The sequence below is a fragment of the Colletes latitarsis genome, chromosome 13 (assembly GCF_051014445.1).
Source record: "Colletes latitarsis isolate SP2378_abdomen chromosome 13, iyColLati1, whole genome shotgun sequence".
NCBI classification, from domain to species: Eukaryota; Metazoa; Arthropoda; class Insecta; order Hymenoptera; family Colletidae; genus Colletes; species Colletes latitarsis.
Genome location: NC_135146.1, coordinates 9,618,942 through 9,638,397, shown reverse-complemented (window position 1 = coordinate 9,638,397; position 19,456 = coordinate 9,618,942). Strand labels below are relative to the sequence as shown.

The 19,456-nt window shown below is 30.9% G+C and overlaps 2 protein-coding genes across 2 annotated transcripts in view; one reads left to right on the top strand and one right to left on the bottom strand.

Moving 5' to 3' along the window:
• Positions 1-2,048: 2,048 nt before the first annotated feature.
• Positions 2,049-19,456, top strand: part of LOC143349395 (facilitated trehalose transporter Tret1) — a 33,077-nt gene continuing 15,669 nt past the window's right edge. The window contains exon 1 of the mRNA XM_076780626.1: positions 2,049-2,263. Within this exon, the coding sequence (XP_076636741.1) occupies positions 2,119-2,263 (145 nt within the window). The 5' untranslated portion in view covers positions 2,049-2,118. The remainder of the gene's footprint in view (positions 2,264-19,456) is intronic.
• On the bottom strand, positions 6,889-18,806 carry LOC143349401 (globin-like). The gene is made up of 4 exons (XM_076780631.1): positions 18,683-18,806; positions 16,188-16,352; positions 11,903-12,128; positions 6,889-7,400 (listed from the first exon to the last, which is right to left on the bottom strand). Exons 2-4 carry the CDS (start codon positions 16,340-16,342, stop codon positions 7,269-7,271), a joined length of 513 nt encoding a protein of 170 aa, XP_076636746.1. The 5' UTR covers positions 16,343-16,352; positions 18,683-18,806; the 3' UTR covers positions 6,889-7,268.

Below are 19,456 nucleotides of genomic sequence, written 5' to 3'. Positions count from 1 at the left end.
GAATTTACGCTCAACATTTATCGACTGCGAGTTTCAAAATATTCTAACTTGAAAATATGAAGTGAAAAACGTAAAATATTTCAGACATCTTCAAGTTTACGAATATATTTTAGTTTTCGCTAAAATTGCAATTTAAACTGCAAATTGTCGCTACTTATTACTCATGACGAATATACTCGTCTTCACTTTTTCCATGACGAGTATACTCGTCAGAGACAGTTAACTGGTCTCTATGATTTCACTTGACATAGAGAACTACGTGACCAAATGACGAATGAGATATTCTTACCATTTTCATTTTTCATATTTTGTAAAAATTTGATTTTGCTACTATTGCAGTCCCTGGTCATGATTTGGAAAATTTAATAATTAATCAATTCATCGCTGTCGATCTGAACTTCGTGCAAACCTTACGCAGGATTTACGCTCAACATTTATCGACTGCGAGTTTCAAAATATTTTAACTTAAAAATATGAAGTGAAAAACGTAAAATATTTCAGACATCTTCAAGTTTACGAATATATTTTAGTTTTCGCTAAAATTGCAATTTAAACTGCAAATTCTCGCTACTTATTACTCATGACGAATATACTCGTCTTCACTTTTTCCATGACGAGTATACTCGTCAGAAACAGTTAACTGGTCTCTATGATTTCACTTGACATAGAGAACTACTTGACCAAATGACGAATGAGATACTCTTATCATTTTCATTTTTCATATTTTGTTAAAATTCGATTTTGCTGCTATTGCAGTCCTTAGTCATGATTTGGAAAATTTAATAATTAATCAATTCGTCGCTGTCGATCTGACCTTCGTGCAAACCTTACGCAGGATTTACGCTCAACATTTATCGACTGCGAGTTTCAAAATATTTTAACTTGAAAATATGAAGTGAAAAACGTATAATATTTCAGACATCTTCAAGTTTACGAATATATTTTAGTTTTCGCTAAAATTGCAATTTAAACTGCAAATTGTCGCTACTTATTACTCATGACGAATATACTCGTCTTCACTTTTTCCACGACGAGTATACTCGTCAGAGACAGTTAACTGGTTACTATGATTTCACTTGACATAGAGAACTACGTGACCAAATGACGAATGAAATACTCTTATCATTTTCATTTTTCATATTTTGTTAAAATTTGATGTTGCTGCTATTGCAGTCCCTGGGCATGATTTGGAAAATTTAATAATTGATCAATTCGTCGCTGTCGATCTGAACTTCGTACAAACCTTACGCAGGATTGACGCTCAACATTTATCGACTGCGAGTTTCAAAACATTTTAACTTGAAAATATGAATTGAAAAACATAAAAACTCTTTAAAAATGTCACTTTAAAAATCTCCTTCATTCGTAAACATAGAAAAAAATGTTACCAGTAAAACTTGTACTACTTAACGAAGTAAATATAACACAAAAAAGTATATTTTTCCCACGCAATAAATTTTCGAAATTCGAGAATCTTATCTTGTAAAAAACAAAAAATTCAAAATTTTGTTTCTATATCCTCATAAAGCTTAAGAAGACGAATTCAAAGAGGTGCTAAAATGTGTGATAGTAATGCAATTTAATGAAGAAAAACAGTTCAGAAAAATACCAAATTCTCAACTGCAGTGTGCCATATTTTCTACAAATTTCAGATTTTGCAACGATTATTTTTTCATCTAGCGTCATAATTTCTGAGAATGTCTCAAATAAAATTTTCCATCAAGTATAAATAAGGTCCACTCTAACTGGACCAAGTATGGCAAAATTCTCGAAACAACCATGAATCACGAGAAGACAAGAGTTTCAATAGTTCAATAGTTAATAGTTTCATCTTACATGAAATTACTAGCGTCATATATCCAAGAATCGTATCTGTAGATAAAGGAAGATTATTAATGTAAAAAACTAAGTAATTTATAGAATACAACTGATATTAATCTAAGGTGCCATAGCTGCTACAAACTTCGTTACTATTGTATAGTACTATCTAAAGAATATGATCGATAATGGTCAGTCTTGGCGATGATTTAAGTCGTTATCTGCAAATCAACGAATACTATCATTGTCTTTTACTCAAGAAATTTTCGCTTATCTGCTAGCGGCTTGAAAATTTATAAAATGGATGAAGACGATGTTATTACTGCTAGTTCTATGATAACCATTCCACGAGTACCTTCCCCAGGAATCTATACCAGGAAAATTAGCCTTCACATTACGGATTGCTGCATAAACTTACCTAACATCGTGTCGCAAATTACAACAGGTGAGAGTTCGTTAGAAAGTGTTTTAGTAGTCAATTTAGGAGCGAGACCACTGCAAAAACCTGAAATAAAGCGCCATTTTGTGATTTTTTTTTTTGGATGGATGGAAAAGTAAGATCAACCATGTCGTTAAGTGTTATAAAAAGAATATTTATTCAAAAACAGTGCAAAATAACGACGCTAGAGCCATTCTCGCGAGTTGCGTTGGATTCAAGGCTCTCTGTTGCACCCAGCGTAACTGACGCAAATTTTTATCTGGAAGAAAACTAAAAATTATCTCTCAATCTAGACTAGTATAGCTGGAGAAATACGTGAGGAATTTTTGAAATATTCATTTTTGTGCGATTGGCGAGCATTTGCGCCTCGTGAGGATGGCTCCAGCGTCATCATTCTCCACTATTTTTGAATAAATATTTTTTTGTTAGCAAGTAACGACGTGGTTAATAATATTCTTGAATATTATCCTCTTTTCCATCCATCCAAAAAGAAAATCGCAAGAAAACGCTTAATTTCAGGCTTTTACAGTGGTCTCACCCTTTTACCATTTTCATCTTCAACCATTTTGGTATTTAAATCAATCTTCTTACCATTCTTTATTTTCTGTTCCTACACACGAGTGTACTTCTATTTCTATCGGATATTTTCAGACATTCTAGAATTTCATAGAAAAATCGTGTACTTCGTTTCTGAGGAGCTTCTTCATCCCACTTTACTAATGTGTTATTCTTTTTTCTTTGAGGGATTGAAAAGTAAGAGGATAATAATATTCAAGAATGTTATTAACCATGTTGTTAAGTGTTAAAAAAAGAATATTTATTCAAAAACAGTGCAAAATAACGACGCTGGAGCCATTCTCGCGAGTTGCGTTGGATTCAAGGCTCTCTGTTGCACCCAGTGTAACTGACGCAAATTTTTATCTGGAAGAAAACTAAAAATTATCTCTCAATCTAGACTAGTATAGCTGGAGAAATACGTGAGGAATTTTTGAAATATTAATTTTTGTGCGATTGGCGAGCATTTGCGCCTCGAGAGGATGGCTCCAGCGTCATCATTCTCCACTATTTTTGAATAAATATTTTTTTGTTAACAATTAACGACGTGGTTAATAATATTCTTGAATATTATCCTCTTTTCCATCCATCCAAAAAGAAAATCGCAAGAAAACGCTTTATTTCAGGCTTTTACAGTGGTCTCACCCTTTTACCATTTTCATCTTCAACCTTTTTGCTATTTAAATCAATCTTCTTACCATTCTTTCTTTTCTGTCCCTACACACGAGTGTACTTCTATTTCTATCGGATATTTTCAGACATTCTAGAATTTCATAGAAAAATCGTGTACTTCGTTTCTGAGAAGCTTCTTCATTCCACTTTCCTAAAGTGATATTCTTTTTTTTTGATGGATTGAAAAGTGAAAGGATAGTAATATTCAAGAATGTTATTAACCATGTTGTTAAGTGTTAAAAAAAGAATATTTATTCAAAAACAGTGCAAAATAACGACGCTGGAGCCATTCTCGCGAGTTGCGTTGGATTCAAGGCTCTCTGTTGCACCCAGTGTAACTGACGCAAATTTTTATCTGGGAGAAAACTAAAAATTATCTCTCAATCTAGACTACTATAGCTAGAGAAATACGCGAGGAATTTTTGAAATATTAATTTTTGTGTGATTGGCGAGCATTTGCGCCTCGTGAGGATGACTCCAGCGTCATCATTCTCCTCTATTTTTGAATAAATATTTTTTCGTTAACAATTAACGACGTGGTTAATAATATTCTTGAATATTATCCTCTTTTCCATCCATCCAAAAAGAAAATCGCAAGAAAACGCTTTATTTCAGGCTTTTACAGTGGTCTCACCCTTTTACCATTTTCATCTTCAACCTTTTTGCTATTTAAATCAATCTTCTTACCATTCTTTCTTTTCTGTTCCTACACACGAGTGTACTTCTATTTCTATCGGATATTTTCAGACATTCTAGAATTTCATAGAAAAATCGTGTACTTCGTTTCTGAGGAGCTTCTTCATTCCACTTTCCTAATGTGTTATTCTTTTTTCTTTGATGGATTGAAAAGTGAAAGGATAATAATATTCAAGAATGTTATTAACCATGTTGTTAAGTGTTAAAAAAAAGAATATTTATTCAAAAACAGTGCAAAATAACGACGCTGGAGCCATTCTCGCGAGTTGCGTTGGATTCAAGGCTCTCTGTTGCACCCAGTGTAACTGACGCAAATTTTTATCTGGAAGAAAACTAAAAATTATCTCTCAATCTAGACTAGTATAGCTGGAGAAATACGTGAGGAATTTTTGAAATATTAATTTTTGTGCGATTGGCGAGCATTTGCGCCTCGAGAGGATGGCTCCAGCGTCATCATTCTCCACTATTTTTGAATAAATATTTTTTTGTTAACAATTAACGACGTGGTTAATAATATTCTTGAATATTATCCTCTTTTCCATCCATCCAAAAAGAAAATCGCAAGAAAACGCTTTATTTCAGGCTTTTACAGTGGTCTCACCCTTTTACCATTTTCATCTTCAACCTTTTTGCTATTTAAATCAATCTTCTTACCATTCTTTCTTTTCTGTCCCTACACACGAGTGTACTTCTATTTCTATCGGATATTTTCAGACATTCTAGAATTTCATAGAAAAATCGTGTACTTCGTTTCTGAGAAGCTTCTTCATTCCACTTTCCTAAAGTGATATTCTTTTTTTTTGATGGATTGAAAAGTGAAAGGATAGTAATATTCAAGAATGTTATTAACCATGTTGTTAAGTGTTAAAAAAAGAATATTTATTCAAAAACAGTGCAAAATAACGACGCTGGAGCCATTCTCGCGAGTTGCGTTGGATTCAAGGCTCTCTGTTGCACCCAGTGTAACTGACGCAAATTTTTATCTGGGAGAAAACTAAAAATTATCTCTCAATCTAGACTACTATAGCTAGAGAAATACGCGAGGAATTTTTGAAATATTAATTTTTGTGTGATTGGCGAGCATTTGCGCCTCGTGAGGATGACTCCAGCGTCATCATTCTCCTCTATTTTTGAATAAATATTTTTTCGTTAACAATTAACGACGTGGTTAATAATATTCTTGAATATTATCCTCTTTTCCATCCATCCAAAAAGAAAATCGCAAGAAAACGCTTTATTTCAGGCTTTTACAGTGGTCTCACCCTTTTACCATTTTCATCTTCAACCTTTTTGCTATTTAAATCAATCTTCTTACCATTCTTTCTTTTCTGTTCCTACACACGAGTGTACTTCTATTTCTATCGGATATTTTCAGACATTCTAGAATTTCATAGAAAAATCGTGTACTTCGTTTCTGAGGAGCTTCTTCATTCCACTTTCCTAATGTGTTATTCTTTTTTCTTTGATGGATTGAAAAGTGAAAGGATAATAATATTCAAGAATGTTATTAACCATGTTGTTAAGTGTTAAAAAAAAGAATATTTATTCAAAAACAGTGCAAAATAACGACGCTGGAGCCATTCTCGCGAGTTGCGTTGGATTCAAGGCTCTCTGTTGCACCCAGTGTAACTGACGCAAATTTTTATCTGGAAGAAAACTAAAAATTATCTCTCAATCTAGACTACTATAGCTGGAGAAATACGCGAGGAATTTTTGAAATATTAATTTTTGTGCGATTGGCGAGCATTTGCGCCTTGTGAGGATAGCCCCAGCGTCATCATTCTCCTCTATTTTTGAATAAATATTTTTTTGTTAACAATTAACGACGTGGTTAATAATATTCTTGAATATTATCCTCTTTTCCATCCATCCAAAAAGAAAATCGCAAGAAAACGCTTTATTTCTGGCTTTTACAGTGGTCTCACCCTTTTACCATTTTCATCTTCAACCTTTTTGGTATTTAAATCAATCTTCTTACCATTCTTTCTTTTCTAAAAGATAGTAATATTCAAGAATGTTATTAACCATGTCGTTAAGTGTTAAAAAAAGAATATTTATTCAAAAATAGTGCAAAATAACGACGCTGGAGCCATTCTCGCGAGTTGCGTTGGATTCAAGGCTCTCTGTTGCACCCAGTGTAACTGACGCAAATTTTTATCTGGAAGAAAACTAAAAATTATCTCTCAATCTAGACTAGTATAGCTGGAGAAATACGTGAGGAATTTTTGAAATATTAATTTTTGTGCGATTGGCGAGCATTTGCGCCTCTTCTTCTCTAAAGCTTCATCCTCGAGTCGCTAGCAGAGAAACTTGGCCACAATTTCCACATTTCTCGACTTCTATCGAGAATTATACTTACAACAATGGCGTTCCATTGAATTTTAGATGACACTTGACCCATCTCTTCTTAATCCAGAATTCTGAACTTAATATAAATTAAATGTGTTTAATTGCACGATGTAGCTGCAGTTTAGATAAATTCTTTCCTGACAGAGTCACCGTGTATCGATAACGTATCTATTGAACTATTTCCTCGTATGCAATAAGTATAAATAAAGAGAAGTGAGATTGTTTTTCGAAGATAACAATTCTCAATCAGCAAATCAGGAAATTGCAAAATCCTGTTTAATCTTTCAATTGTGAGTCACTGTACCCTGTACTTTGTACTTTATCGTTTACTTGAACGTACATTAATCAATAACAGTGGAAAATAATTTAGTTTTTATTTTATAACAAAAGAAAGGAATGTTAGACATTGGTAGAAATTCGTAGACAGAGACATGGCTGTTCAAACGCGTTAATCAAAGTCGTACTTAATCATAGAAACATCATACTTTAGTGTAATTCGTATAATAAATGTGTATATTTGTGTATTATATAATGTATTAACGTAGATGAAAATAATCTAAAATTAAAATATATATTTCTGTTCGATGCACGCAGCAACGTTTACTCGATTTGTTTCGATATTCTGCAACTGCACGAACATGCAAAATGGTGCGTTTTATATACAGTACTTAATTGTCAGTGACTATTAAAAATAAAGGAAAGATTCGTTATCTTCGCGAATACGTCCAAGTTTCGTTTTTCACGAAGCGAAAACTTGGTAAATTTTCTCGAACGCTGCGTCTAGGGTTTTCCTCCATGCTTCGGCTACATCCGGCGTGAATTGTTTCCCCAATGCCTGGCACAGAACTTCCAATATCACTTCCTTCAAATTCTGGAAAACCAAAAACATGCTTTCAGACAGTTATTTTTTTGCTTCGAGAACATATCCTTCGGCGAAGTTAAAATGTTTCAAATCGTTCTGGAAAAATTATTTTCGGCTGTGGGGGTTAATTGCAATCATTTTTGGTGGACACATGTACCCCCGAAATTCTATGTATTTTCGAGAAAAAAATTCGGGAAGGGGGACAAATTATTTGGGGAAATTGAAAAGATTCAAAAAATTCTGGAAAAATTATTATCGATTGAGGGGGTCAATTTCAATCATTTTTGGTGGAAAGACGTACCCCAGAAATATTACGTATTTTCGAGAAAAAAATTGGAGAAGGTGTGAAATTTTGTCGACAAAATTCAAAAATTTCAAATCGTTCTGGAAAAATTATTCTCGGTTGCGGGGGTTAATTGCAATCATTTTTGGTGGATACACGATCCCCAGAAATATTACGCATTTTTGAGAAAAAAATTCGAAAAGGTGTGAAATTTTTTGACAAAATTAAAGAATTTCAAATCGTTCTGGAAAAAATATTTTCGGTTGTGGGGGTTAATTGCAATCATTTTTGGTGGATACATATATCTCCGAAATTCTATGTATTTTCGAGAAAAAAATTCGGGAAGGGGGACAAATTATTTGGGGAAATTGAAAAGATTCAAAAAATTCTGGAAAAATTATTATCGATTGAGGGGGTCAATTTCAATCATTTTTGGTGGAAAAACATACCCCAGAAATATTACGGATTTTTGAGAAAAAAATTCGTGAAGTTGGTCAAATTTTTTGACAAAATTAAAAAATTTCAAATCCATTTGGGAAAAATATTTTCGGTTGTGGGGGTTAATTGCAATCGTTTTTGGTGGATACACGTACCCCCGAAATTCTACGTATTTTCGAGAAAAAAATTCGAGAAGGTGTGAAATTTTTGGACAATATTCAAAAATTTCAAATCGTTCTGGAAAAATTATTCTCGGTTGTGGGGGTTAATTGCAATCGTTTTTGATGGATACATATATCTCCGAAATTCTACGTATTTTCGAGAAAAAAATTCGAGAAGGTGTGAAATTTTGTCGACAAAATTAAAAAATTTCAAATCGTTCTGGAAAAATTATTTTCGGTTGTGGAGGTTAATTACAATCATTTTTGGTGGATACATGTACCCCCGAAATTCTATGTATTTTCGAGAAAAAAATTCGGGAAGGGGGACAAATTATTTGGGGAAATTGAAAAGATTCAAAAAATTCTGGAAAAATTATTATCGATTGAGGGGGTCAATTTCAATCATTTTTGGTGGAAAGACGTACCCCTGAATTCCTACGAATTTTTGAGAAAAAAATTCGAGAATTTGGACAAATTTTTCGGCGAAATTAAAATATTTCAAATCGTTCTAGAAAAATTATTTTCGGTTGTGGGGGTTAATTGCAATCATTTTTGATGGATACACGTATCCCAGAAATATTACGCATTTTCGAGAAAAAAATTCGAGAAGTTGGTCAAATTTTTCGACAAAATTAAAAAATTTCAAATCGTTCTGGAAAAATTATTCTCGGTTGTGGGGGTTAATTGCAATCATTTTTGGTAAATACACGTACCCCTGAAATATTGCGCATTTTTGAGAAAAAAATTCGTGAAGTTGGACAAATTTTTCGGCCAAATTAAAATATTACAAATCGTTCTGGAAAAATTATTTTCGGTTGTGGGGGTTAATTACAATCGTTTTTGGTGGATACATATACCTTCGAAATTTTACGCATTTTTGAGAAAAAAATTCGTGAAGTTGGACAAATTTTTTGCGCGAAATTCAGAAATTTCAAATCGTTCTGGAAAAATTATTTTCAGTTGTGGGGGTTAATTAAAATCATTTTTGGTGGATACACGAACCCCAGAAATATTACGCATTTTCGAGAAAAAAATTCGAGAAGGTGTGAAATTTTTCGACAAAATTAAAAAATTTCAAATCGTTCTGGAAAAATTATTCTCGGTTGCGGGGGTTAATTACAATCGTTTTTGGTGGATACACGTACCCCAGAAATATTACGCATTTTTGAGAAAAAAATTCGAGAAGGTGTGAAATTTTGTCGACAAAATTAAAAAATTTCAAATCCTTCTGGGAAAATTATTTTCGGTTGTGGGGGTTAATTGCAATCGTTTTTGGTGGATACATGTACCCCCGAAATTCTATGTATTTTCGAGAAAAAAATTCGGGAAGTTGAACAAATTTTTGGACAAAATTAAAAAATTTCAGATCGTTTTAAAAAAATTGTTTTTGGTTCAGAAGGTCAATTTCAATCATTTTTGATGAATACAAATACTCCAAAATTTCTACTCAGTTTCGAGAAAAAAATTCTTTACCGCAAATATAATTTCTGGCCAGAAATGGTTCCTCGAAATTTTGTGTAAATGTTTAAAATATCATAACTTCTGAACGGATTGGAGGATTTTAATATTTCGAAATACAAACGACGCGTATTTTAGTGGAAAATATGTAGAAATTTCAAGACTATTCGAAAAGTTGTTCCTGAATACCATAAATTTAGAAAAACCCCATAAAAGTAGTCCAATTTTCAAACGATCATAACTTCTACAATAGTGAATATTTTCCATTTAAATTTTGGAAGAAAGTAGAGTTCATGAATACCTACAAAAAAGTATTAAACAACTTTTCTGTAGAACGTCGAACAAATTTACTAAAAATGAAAAACGAATTTTTACAAAAATCGACAGGGATAGAGAATTTAGACTAAAAAAAAAATTTCAAATCTTTCTGAAAAAATTATTTTCGATTTTGATACACAATTACAATCATTTTTAGTGAATACACATACCTCCGAAATTCTACGCAGTTTCTATAAAAAAATTCTTTACCGAAAATATAATTTCTGGCTAGAAATGGTTCCTTGAAATTTCGTGCAAATGTTTAAAATATCATAATTTCTGAACGGATTGGAGGATTTTAATATTTTAAAATGCAAACAACGCGTATTTTAGTTAAGAATATGTAGAAATTTCAAAAATATTCGAAAAGTTATTCCTTAATACCGTAAATTGAGAAAAACCCCCATAAAAGAAGTCTAATTTTCAAACGGCCATAACTCCTAGAATAGTCAATATATTGCATTGAAATTTTGGAAGGTAGTAGAGTTTATGGATACCTACAAAAAAGTATTAAACAACTTTTCTGTAGAACGTCAAACAAAATTACTAAAAATCAAAAACAAATTTAAAAAAAAAATCGTCAGGTATAGAAAATTTCAACAAAAAAAAAAAATTTTAAATCATTCTGAAAAAAATATTTTCCATTTTGGTACACAATTACAATCATTTTTGGTGAATACACATACCCCCGAAATCCTGCGCACTTTCGAGAAAAAAATTCATTACCGAAAATATAATTTCTGGCCAGAAATGGTTCCACGAAATTTCGTGCAAATGTTTAAAATATCATAATTTCTGAACGGATTGGAGGATTTTAATATTTCAAAAGGCAAACGACGCGTATTTTAGTGAAGAATATGTAGAAATTCCAAGAATATTCGAAAAGTTATTCCTTAATACCGTAAATTGAGAAAAACCCCATAAAAATAGTCCAATATTCAAACGGCCATAACTCCTAGAATAGTCAATATATTGCATTGAAATTTTGGAAGGTAGTAGAGTTCATGGATACCTACAAAAAAGTATTAAACAACTTTTCTGTAGAACGTCAAACAAAATTACTAAAAATGAAAAACAAATTTAAAAAAAAAATCGACAGGTATAGGAAATTTCAACAAAAAAAAAAAATTTCAAATCATTCTGAAAAAAATATTATCGATTTTGGTACACAATTACAATCATTTTTGGTGAACACACATGCCCTCGAAATCCTACGTACATTCGAGAAAAAAATTCTTTACCGAAAATATAATTTCTGGCCAGAAATGGTTCCTCGAAATTTCATGCAAATGTTCAAAATATCATAATTTCTGAACGGATTGGAGGATTTTAATATTTCAAAAGGCAAACAACGCGTATTTTAGTGAAGAATATGTAGAAATTCCAAGACCATTCGAAAAGTTATTCCTTACTAACGTAAATTTAGAAAAACCCCATCAAAATGGCCCAATCTTCAAACTTCCATAACTCCTAGAATAGTCAATATATTGCATTTAAATTTTGGGAGGAAGTAGAGTTCATGAATTTCTTCAAAAAAGTATTAAACAACTTTTCTGTAGGACGTCAAACAAATTTACTAAAAATGAAAAACGAAGTTTTAAGAAAAATCGAAAGATGTAGAAAATTTAGACTAAAAAAAAATTTCAAATCATTCTAAAAAAAATATTATCGATTTTGGTACACAATTACAATCATTTTTGGTGAACACACATGCCCCCGAATACATCGTTTCAAAATAAAATCGATGTTAGTCACGTTGTAGTCGTCGCTTCGAATTAAATTCTGAAATTTCATCCATTTTACGAAATCTCGCGAACATGGTTAATTTTCTATTATTCGTGTCACGTTCATACCTGAAATTCCTCCTTCCTTTGACCGCGATTCTTATGCCTCTCGGCCAAGGCGATTAAACTTGCCTCCATTAATCCTGGGTCATGCAAAGAATCGATAACATTACTTAACGCCGTAATTACGCTAGCACAATGAGCCTGAAACTTCTTATTATTCGGCAGTTCGTTCAATGGCGTGTCCTTGAAAACAGTAAAGTACCGCTGATATTCTGGATATTTCTTAAAAAATCTGAAAAGTATCGTTTATTCAATCAGAACTGTTTTCTAACGTTTCTCGTATTTATTACGATTCTATTACGTCTTCCAATATCGAGACTTCTATTAATTACTTCTGACGCAAGAATCGATTACGTAAATTATCAAGTTAATCTGTTATCTCAAAGGTTATCGCTTTTAAAGAAATTCCATTCGCGTTTAATAGACAAACTATCGATATTTAGAATCCGTGAAAATATTTGCGAATTAGAAATGGGCGGGAAAACGATATTTGAGCTGTTTATTTTGAAAATGGCGTAAATCGATTTTCCAAAAACATCGAGTTACCTTGATAGTTACATTTTTACATCATCGTTTCATACTGAAGAAGTTTATTAATAATATATTTAAAATTATTAAGATTTTGTTACACGAAAATCTGCTGGTTAACGAAGTGGTGAAATAATTTATTTTGAAAGTGGCGTAAGTCGATTTTCCAAAAACATCGAGTTACCTTGATAGTTACATTTTTACGTGATCGTTTCATTCTGAAGCAGCTTGTTAATAATATATGGACCGTTTATTTTGAAAGTGGTGCAAGTCCACTTACTTTTGTTTCGAGAAAATTGAATGTTAGCAGATCTGACAATCAAAAAATATAGGTTAATTATGTGAAGTCTGGGAATGTTTGTACTAATTTATCAATATGTAATTTAATTATATAAATTGCTTTTAGGTGAATTTAACTAAAATAATGTACAATTTCCAGGCTGCAAATGGACTTACACCACTTTCGTAATTAGTCAATTGTAAATGTCATTTAATTTCAATTTTGAAATAACAAATATCACTTAAAATATATCTCATATTAATCCAATTTTGTTTATAAATAATAACAAGAAATAAAATAGGATTAGTATTTTTTATTTTGAACGTTAATTATATTTCTATATTGTTAAACTTAACACAAGATATTGGTATTATTAATTATTTATGCTCTTCGTGTGGCAGTGTTTTGAAATATTCATGATGCACAGGAGGTATATAAGGTAATACCTTATATTTTTCGTATGTAATAGGCTTGGTATCGTGATACAAAGGCGCCAGGGCGATTTTTTCAAATTTTAGCGGTCTTCCCCAACATGTAGGTGATAAATTTAGAGTCTTAAATTCTGTGTCCTCCATTGATGTTTTATATGAAATAGTATACGGTGCAGTTTTGCAGAATCTCATCCAACATATTTGCAACCAATTTACTTTTCCTCCATTAGTGTTTCTTCTTATCTGTTTTTTAATTGCGTTTCGTAGATTTTTTGTTGAAACGAAATTCTTTCGTTTCATTTCGTGTAAAATAAATTTATTATGTCGCCTACATTGGTTTATAACGTCATAATAATCCTGTGGTGTGTCCAGGAAATTCTTTTTTCGTAATAAATACCAAAATCTGCATCGTTTGGAAGATACGAATGTCCGGAGAGTAAAAATTGATGATCAATTACCTCAATGTTATTTTCCAAAGACTGGACAACCCTCAACCACATCGACGCCATTTGTAAATTTCAATTTTGCCCAGTACACGTATCACTATATGCAATAACATAAGTATGGAAATTGGACTTACACCACTTTCATAATCAACGGTTACGTAATTTCTTTTACTGGCAAATTTTAAATTGAACAAAGCATTAGCATTTTTTAAGATATTAAATACTAACTAGTTATAAACAAAAAGTTTACACTAAATTAAGCATAAATCACATCGTATCTCATTTTTTTTAAAAAAAGGACTTACACCACTTTCAAAATAAACGGTCCATATTTAAAATTATTAAGATTTTGTAACACGAAAATCTGCTGGTTAACGAAGCGATGAAAAAGTTTATTTTGGAAATGGCGTAAGTCGATTTTCCAAAAACATCGAGTTACCTTGATAGTTACATTTTTACATGATATATTTAAAATTATTAAGATTTTGTAACACGAAAATCTGCTGGTTAACGAAGTGATGAAAAAGTTTATTTTGAAAATGGCGTAAGTCCCATTGTGAGAGTTTCAAATGGATATGGAAAATATTATGCAATAAAATTTTATGAGATCCCAGCTTTTTTAAATTAAGAGGCCAAAATAAGACGAAAATCAAGAAAACCAATTTGTTGATAGAAGCTTCATTAAAAAGTTATTAACAATTAAATTCAAAAATTTCAAGTCGTTCTGGAAAAATTATTTTCGGTGGCGAGGGTCAATTACAATCATTTTTGGTCATTACAAATACCTTCGAAATCCTACCCATTTTCTAGAAAAAAATTCGAGAAGATATGAAATTTTTCGACAAAATTAAAAAATTTCAAATCGTTCTGGAAAAAATATTGTCAACTGTAGGCGTCAATTACAATCATTTTTGGTGAATAGACGTACTCTCGAATTTCTACGTATTTTCAAGAAAAAAATTCCTAACCGAAAATATAACGAGTGGCCAAAAATGTTACCTTATGCGAATGTTTAAAACATCATAACTCCGGAAAGGATTCGAGGATTTTAATGTTTCAAAATGCAAACAACGCGTATTTTGCCAAAGAATATGTCGAAATTCCAAAAATGTTTGAAAACTTGTTTTTTAACCCCGTAAAAAGTTCAAACCCCCATAAAAATGGCCCAATTTTTCAACGGCCATAACTCCTAGAATAGTCGATATATTGCACTGAAATTTTGGATGGAAGTAGAGTTCATGGATACCTACAAAAAAGTATTAAACACCTTTTCTGTAGGGTGTCAAACAAAATTACTAAAAATCAAAAACGAATTTTTAAGAAAAAATTGAGATGGGGTAGCTGCTGACATTTTTCGACAAAATTAAAAAATTGCAAATCGTTCTGGAAAAAATATTTTCGTATGCCGGGATTAATTACAATAATTTTTGGTGAATAGACATACCCCCGAAATTCTACCCATTTTCTAGAAAAAAAATTCGAGAATTTTTATTTTAATATAAAAAATAAAATAATATAATTTTAATATTTTTAAACATAGACTAACGCCAGTTTCAAAATAAACGGCCATATTTTTAATATTTAATATAATTTTATGACAATAATTTTAATATAAATCATTTTAATACAATTTTAATATTTTTTAACATAGACTTACGCCACTTTCAAAATAGACGGCCATATTTCTAATATTTAATATAATTTTATTACAATAATTTTAATATAAATCATTTTAATAGAATTTTAATATTTTTAAACATGGACTCACGCCACTTTCAAAATAGACGGCCATATTTTTAATATTTAATATAATTTTATTACAATAATTTTAATATAAATCATTTTAATAGAATTTTAATATTTTTTAACATGGACTCACGCCACTTTCAAAATAGACGGCCATATTTTTAATATTTAATATAATTTCATTACAATAATTTTAATATAAATCATTTTAATAGAATTTTAATATTTTTTAACATGGACTCACGCAACTTTCAAAATAGACGGCCATATTTTTAATATTTAATATAATTTTATGACAATAATTTTAATATAAATCATTTTAATACAATTTTAATATTTTTTAACATAGACTTACGCCACTTTCAAAATAGACGGCCATATTTCTAATATTTAATATAATTTTATTACAATAATTTTAATATAAATCATTTTAATAGAATTTTAATATTTTTTAACATGGACTTACGCCACTTTCAAAATAAACGGCCATATTATCAAATTTAATATTTAATATAATTTTATTACAATAATTTTAATACAATTTTAATATTTTTAAACATGGACTCACGCCACTTTCAAAATAAACGGCCATATTTTTAATATTTAATATAATTTTATTACAATAAGTTTAATATAAATCATTTTAATAGAATTTTAATATTTTTTAACATAGACTTACGCCACTTTCAAAATAAACGGCCATATTTTTAATATTTAATATAATTTTATTACAATAATTTTAATATAAATCATTTTAATAGAATTTTAATATTTTTTTACATGGACTTACGCCACTTTCAAAATGAAGGGCTCATTTATTACTTGGAGGGACCTTATTTTGTTTAAAAAGTGCCACTCACGCGGTCATCACGGCGACCCCTGACCCAACTTCGTCCTTTCTTATCACAGCCCACGTGTTCTTCACCAATTTCTTCTGCTTTTCCGTCAATCCCGTCGCCTGGTCGATTCTGTTATCGTCCGTCGAGATTCCGAATAAACGAAGGAACGTATCCATCTTCGAAATTCTTTTCCAAAAAAACAGAAAAACAATAATTATCGAAGCTTCTCGAAACATGACCCTTGCAAAGATTTCATGTCATCTTTGAGAAATTAATTTTCATTGGACACTTGAAAACCGATCTAAGAATTTCGTATCTGATTTTTTCAATTTTCTTTTATCAAATTTCATAATAATTAATTAATCAGTTTTCATTGGCCACTTGAAAACCGATCTAACAATTTCGTATCTGATTTTTTCAAATTTCTTCTATCAAATTTCATAATAATTAATCAATTAATTTTCATTGGCCACTTGAAAACCGATCTAACAATTTCGTATCTGATTTTTTCAATTTTCTTTTATCAAATTTCATAATAATGAATTAATTAATTTTCATTGGCCACTTGGAAACCGATCTAACAATTTCGTATCTGATTTTTTCAATTTTCTTTTATCAAATTTCATAATAATCAATTAATTAATTTTCATTGGCCACTTGAAAACCGATCTAACAATTTCGTATCTGATTATTTCAATTTTCTTTTATCAAATTTCATAATAATTAATTAATTAATTTTCATTGGCCACCTGAAAACCGATCTAACAATTTCGTATCTGATTTTTTCAATTTTCTTTTATCAAATTTCATAATAATTAATCAATTAGTTAATTTTCATTGGCCACTTGAAAACCGATGTAAGAATTTCGTATCTGATTTTTTCAATTTTCTTTTATCAAATTTCATAATAATTAATCAATTAATTTTCATTGGCCACTTGAAAACCGATCTAACAATTTCGTATCTGATTTTTTCAATTTTCTTTTATCAAATTTCATAATAATTAATCAATTAATTTTCATTGGCCACTTGAAAACCGATCTAACAATTTCGTATCTGATTTTTTCAATTTTCTTTTACCAAATTTCACAATAATTTTACTGTACTTGATCGTGAAACTAGTTTAACTTGATGATCGAGAGTTTTCAAGATGGCTGATACCAAATCAAGAGTAAAATATTAAATTTTCAAGATAGTTGCTTCAGTGCAACGTAGTACGAAATATTTATAATTTGTAATTTTACAGGGAAAGAATTGTGGGAAATTAAATTGGCCACTTGAAACCCGATTTAAGAATTTCGAATCTGATTTATCCAATGTTTAACAATTTTCTTTTACCAAATTTCACAATAATTCTACTGTACTTGATCGTGAAACTAGTTTAACTTGATGATCGAGAGTTTTCAAGATGGCTGATACCAAATCGAGAGTAAAATATTAAATTTTCGAGATAATTGCTTCAGTGCAACGTAGTACGAAATATTTATAATTTGTAATTTTACAGGGAAAGAATTGTGGGAAATTAAATTGGCCACTTGAAACCCGATTTAAGAATTTCGAATCTGATTTTTTCAATTTTCTTTTATCAAATTTCATAATAATTAATCAATTAATTTTCATTGGCCACTTGAAAACCGATCTAACAATTTCGAATCTGATTTTTTCAATTTTCTTTTATGAAATTTCATAACAATTAATTATTTAATTAATTTTCATTGGCTACTTGAAAACCGATCTAACAATTTCGTATCTGATTTTTTCAATTTTCTTTTATCAAATTTCATAATAATTAATCAATTAATTTTCATTGGCCACTTGAAAACCGATCTAACAATTTCGTATCTGATTATTTCAATTTTCTTTTATCAAATTTCATAATAATTAATTAATTAATTAACATTGGCCACTTGAAACCCGATTTAAGAATTTCGAATCTGATTTATCCAATGTTTAACAATTTTCTTTTACCAAATTTCACAATAATTCTACTGTACCTGATCGTGAAACTAGTTTAACTTGATGATCGAGAGTTTTCAAGATGGCTGATACCAAATCGAGAGTAAAATATTAAATTTTCAAGATTGTTGCTTCAGTGCAACGTAGTACAAAAGATTTATAATTTGTAATTTTGCAGGGAAAGAATTGTTCTCGAGATATTTAAGATCCACGTATGTACATTGATCGATATTTCGATTGATACCTTCTGTATCGACGATTACCTCAAAATACGATTTATCTTTCAATTGGAATATTCATGCAATTGCATCAAATTCGACGTGAGTTAATAAATAATATATTAACGACATAATTTGTCAAAAATAATAATATTTTAAATACGGAATCTGACATCTAGTGTTAAGTAAACAGAGTGACTTTTGTTTTTGTCGATGGCTTATTGCTTCCTAGATCACTGTGCAATGGCGCGGAGGATCGTTGGGTAGATCGATCTGTCTAGATCGCGTCGCGTTTCGCCGGTTATCAGGGGGCAAGCGGTCAATTCTCGTCACTGCAATTACCGTAATTCTGTATGATATGTCACGTGCCACGATAACGTCGCGTCGTTTAAATTCGCTCAATCGGTGACACGGTTGGACGACGACTAACTCGCTCCTCGAGCCCGACTAACCGCTCTGGCTATCTAATGCTATTTTAAATATATCCCCACCACTTCATCGTCGCTATTATGCCACGCGTTTAAACGATTAGACGATTAAGCCTATTTACACCGATCAACAATCAACCAATTAAAGATCGGTCAACCGATTTCTCTGCTACCTGGCTTTGGTCGCTGAACTCTCTATTACTGACTTGTATGTATGTATGGAGGGTGTACGGCTACCCCTGGGGAATATTTTAATGGGGGATTCTGGAGGCTAAAATAAGAGGAAAATTAAGAATACTGATTTGTTGATTCAAGCTTCGGTAAAAGTTAGTAAAAAATTTCAAATCATTCTAAAAAAATTATTTTCTGATGTGGGGGTTAATTATTATCATTTTCGGTCATTAGACGTACACTTGAAATCCTACGTGTTTTCGAGAAAAAAATTCGTTATCGAAAATATAACGTCTGATCATAACTGTCTGTTATCCAAAATTTAAAAAATTTCAAAACATTCTGGAAAAATTATTTTCGGTTGCAGGGGTTAATTACAATCATTTTTGGTCATTAGACATACCCTCGAAATTCCAACCACTTTCGAGAAAAAAATTCCTTACCGAGAATATAATCTGAGGCCAGAAATGGTTCCCCGAAATTTCAAGCGAATCTTTAAAACGTCATAACTTCTGAA

Excerpts from the sequence above, each read along its gene's own strand:
- LOC143349401 (XM_076780631.1), bottom strand. The coding sequence starts at position 16,342 with ATGGATACGTTCCTTCGTTTATTCGGAATCTCGACGGACGATAACAGA. Across the intron at positions 12,129-16,187 it reads GGGGTCGCCGTGATGACCGC|ATTTTTTAAGAAATATCCAG; the intron begins GTGAGTGGCACT and ends GATACTTTTCAG. Across the intron at positions 7,401-11,902 it reads AAAGGAAGGAGGAATTTCAG|AATTTGAAGGAAGTGATATT; the intron begins GTATGAACGTGA and ends TTGGTTTTCCAG.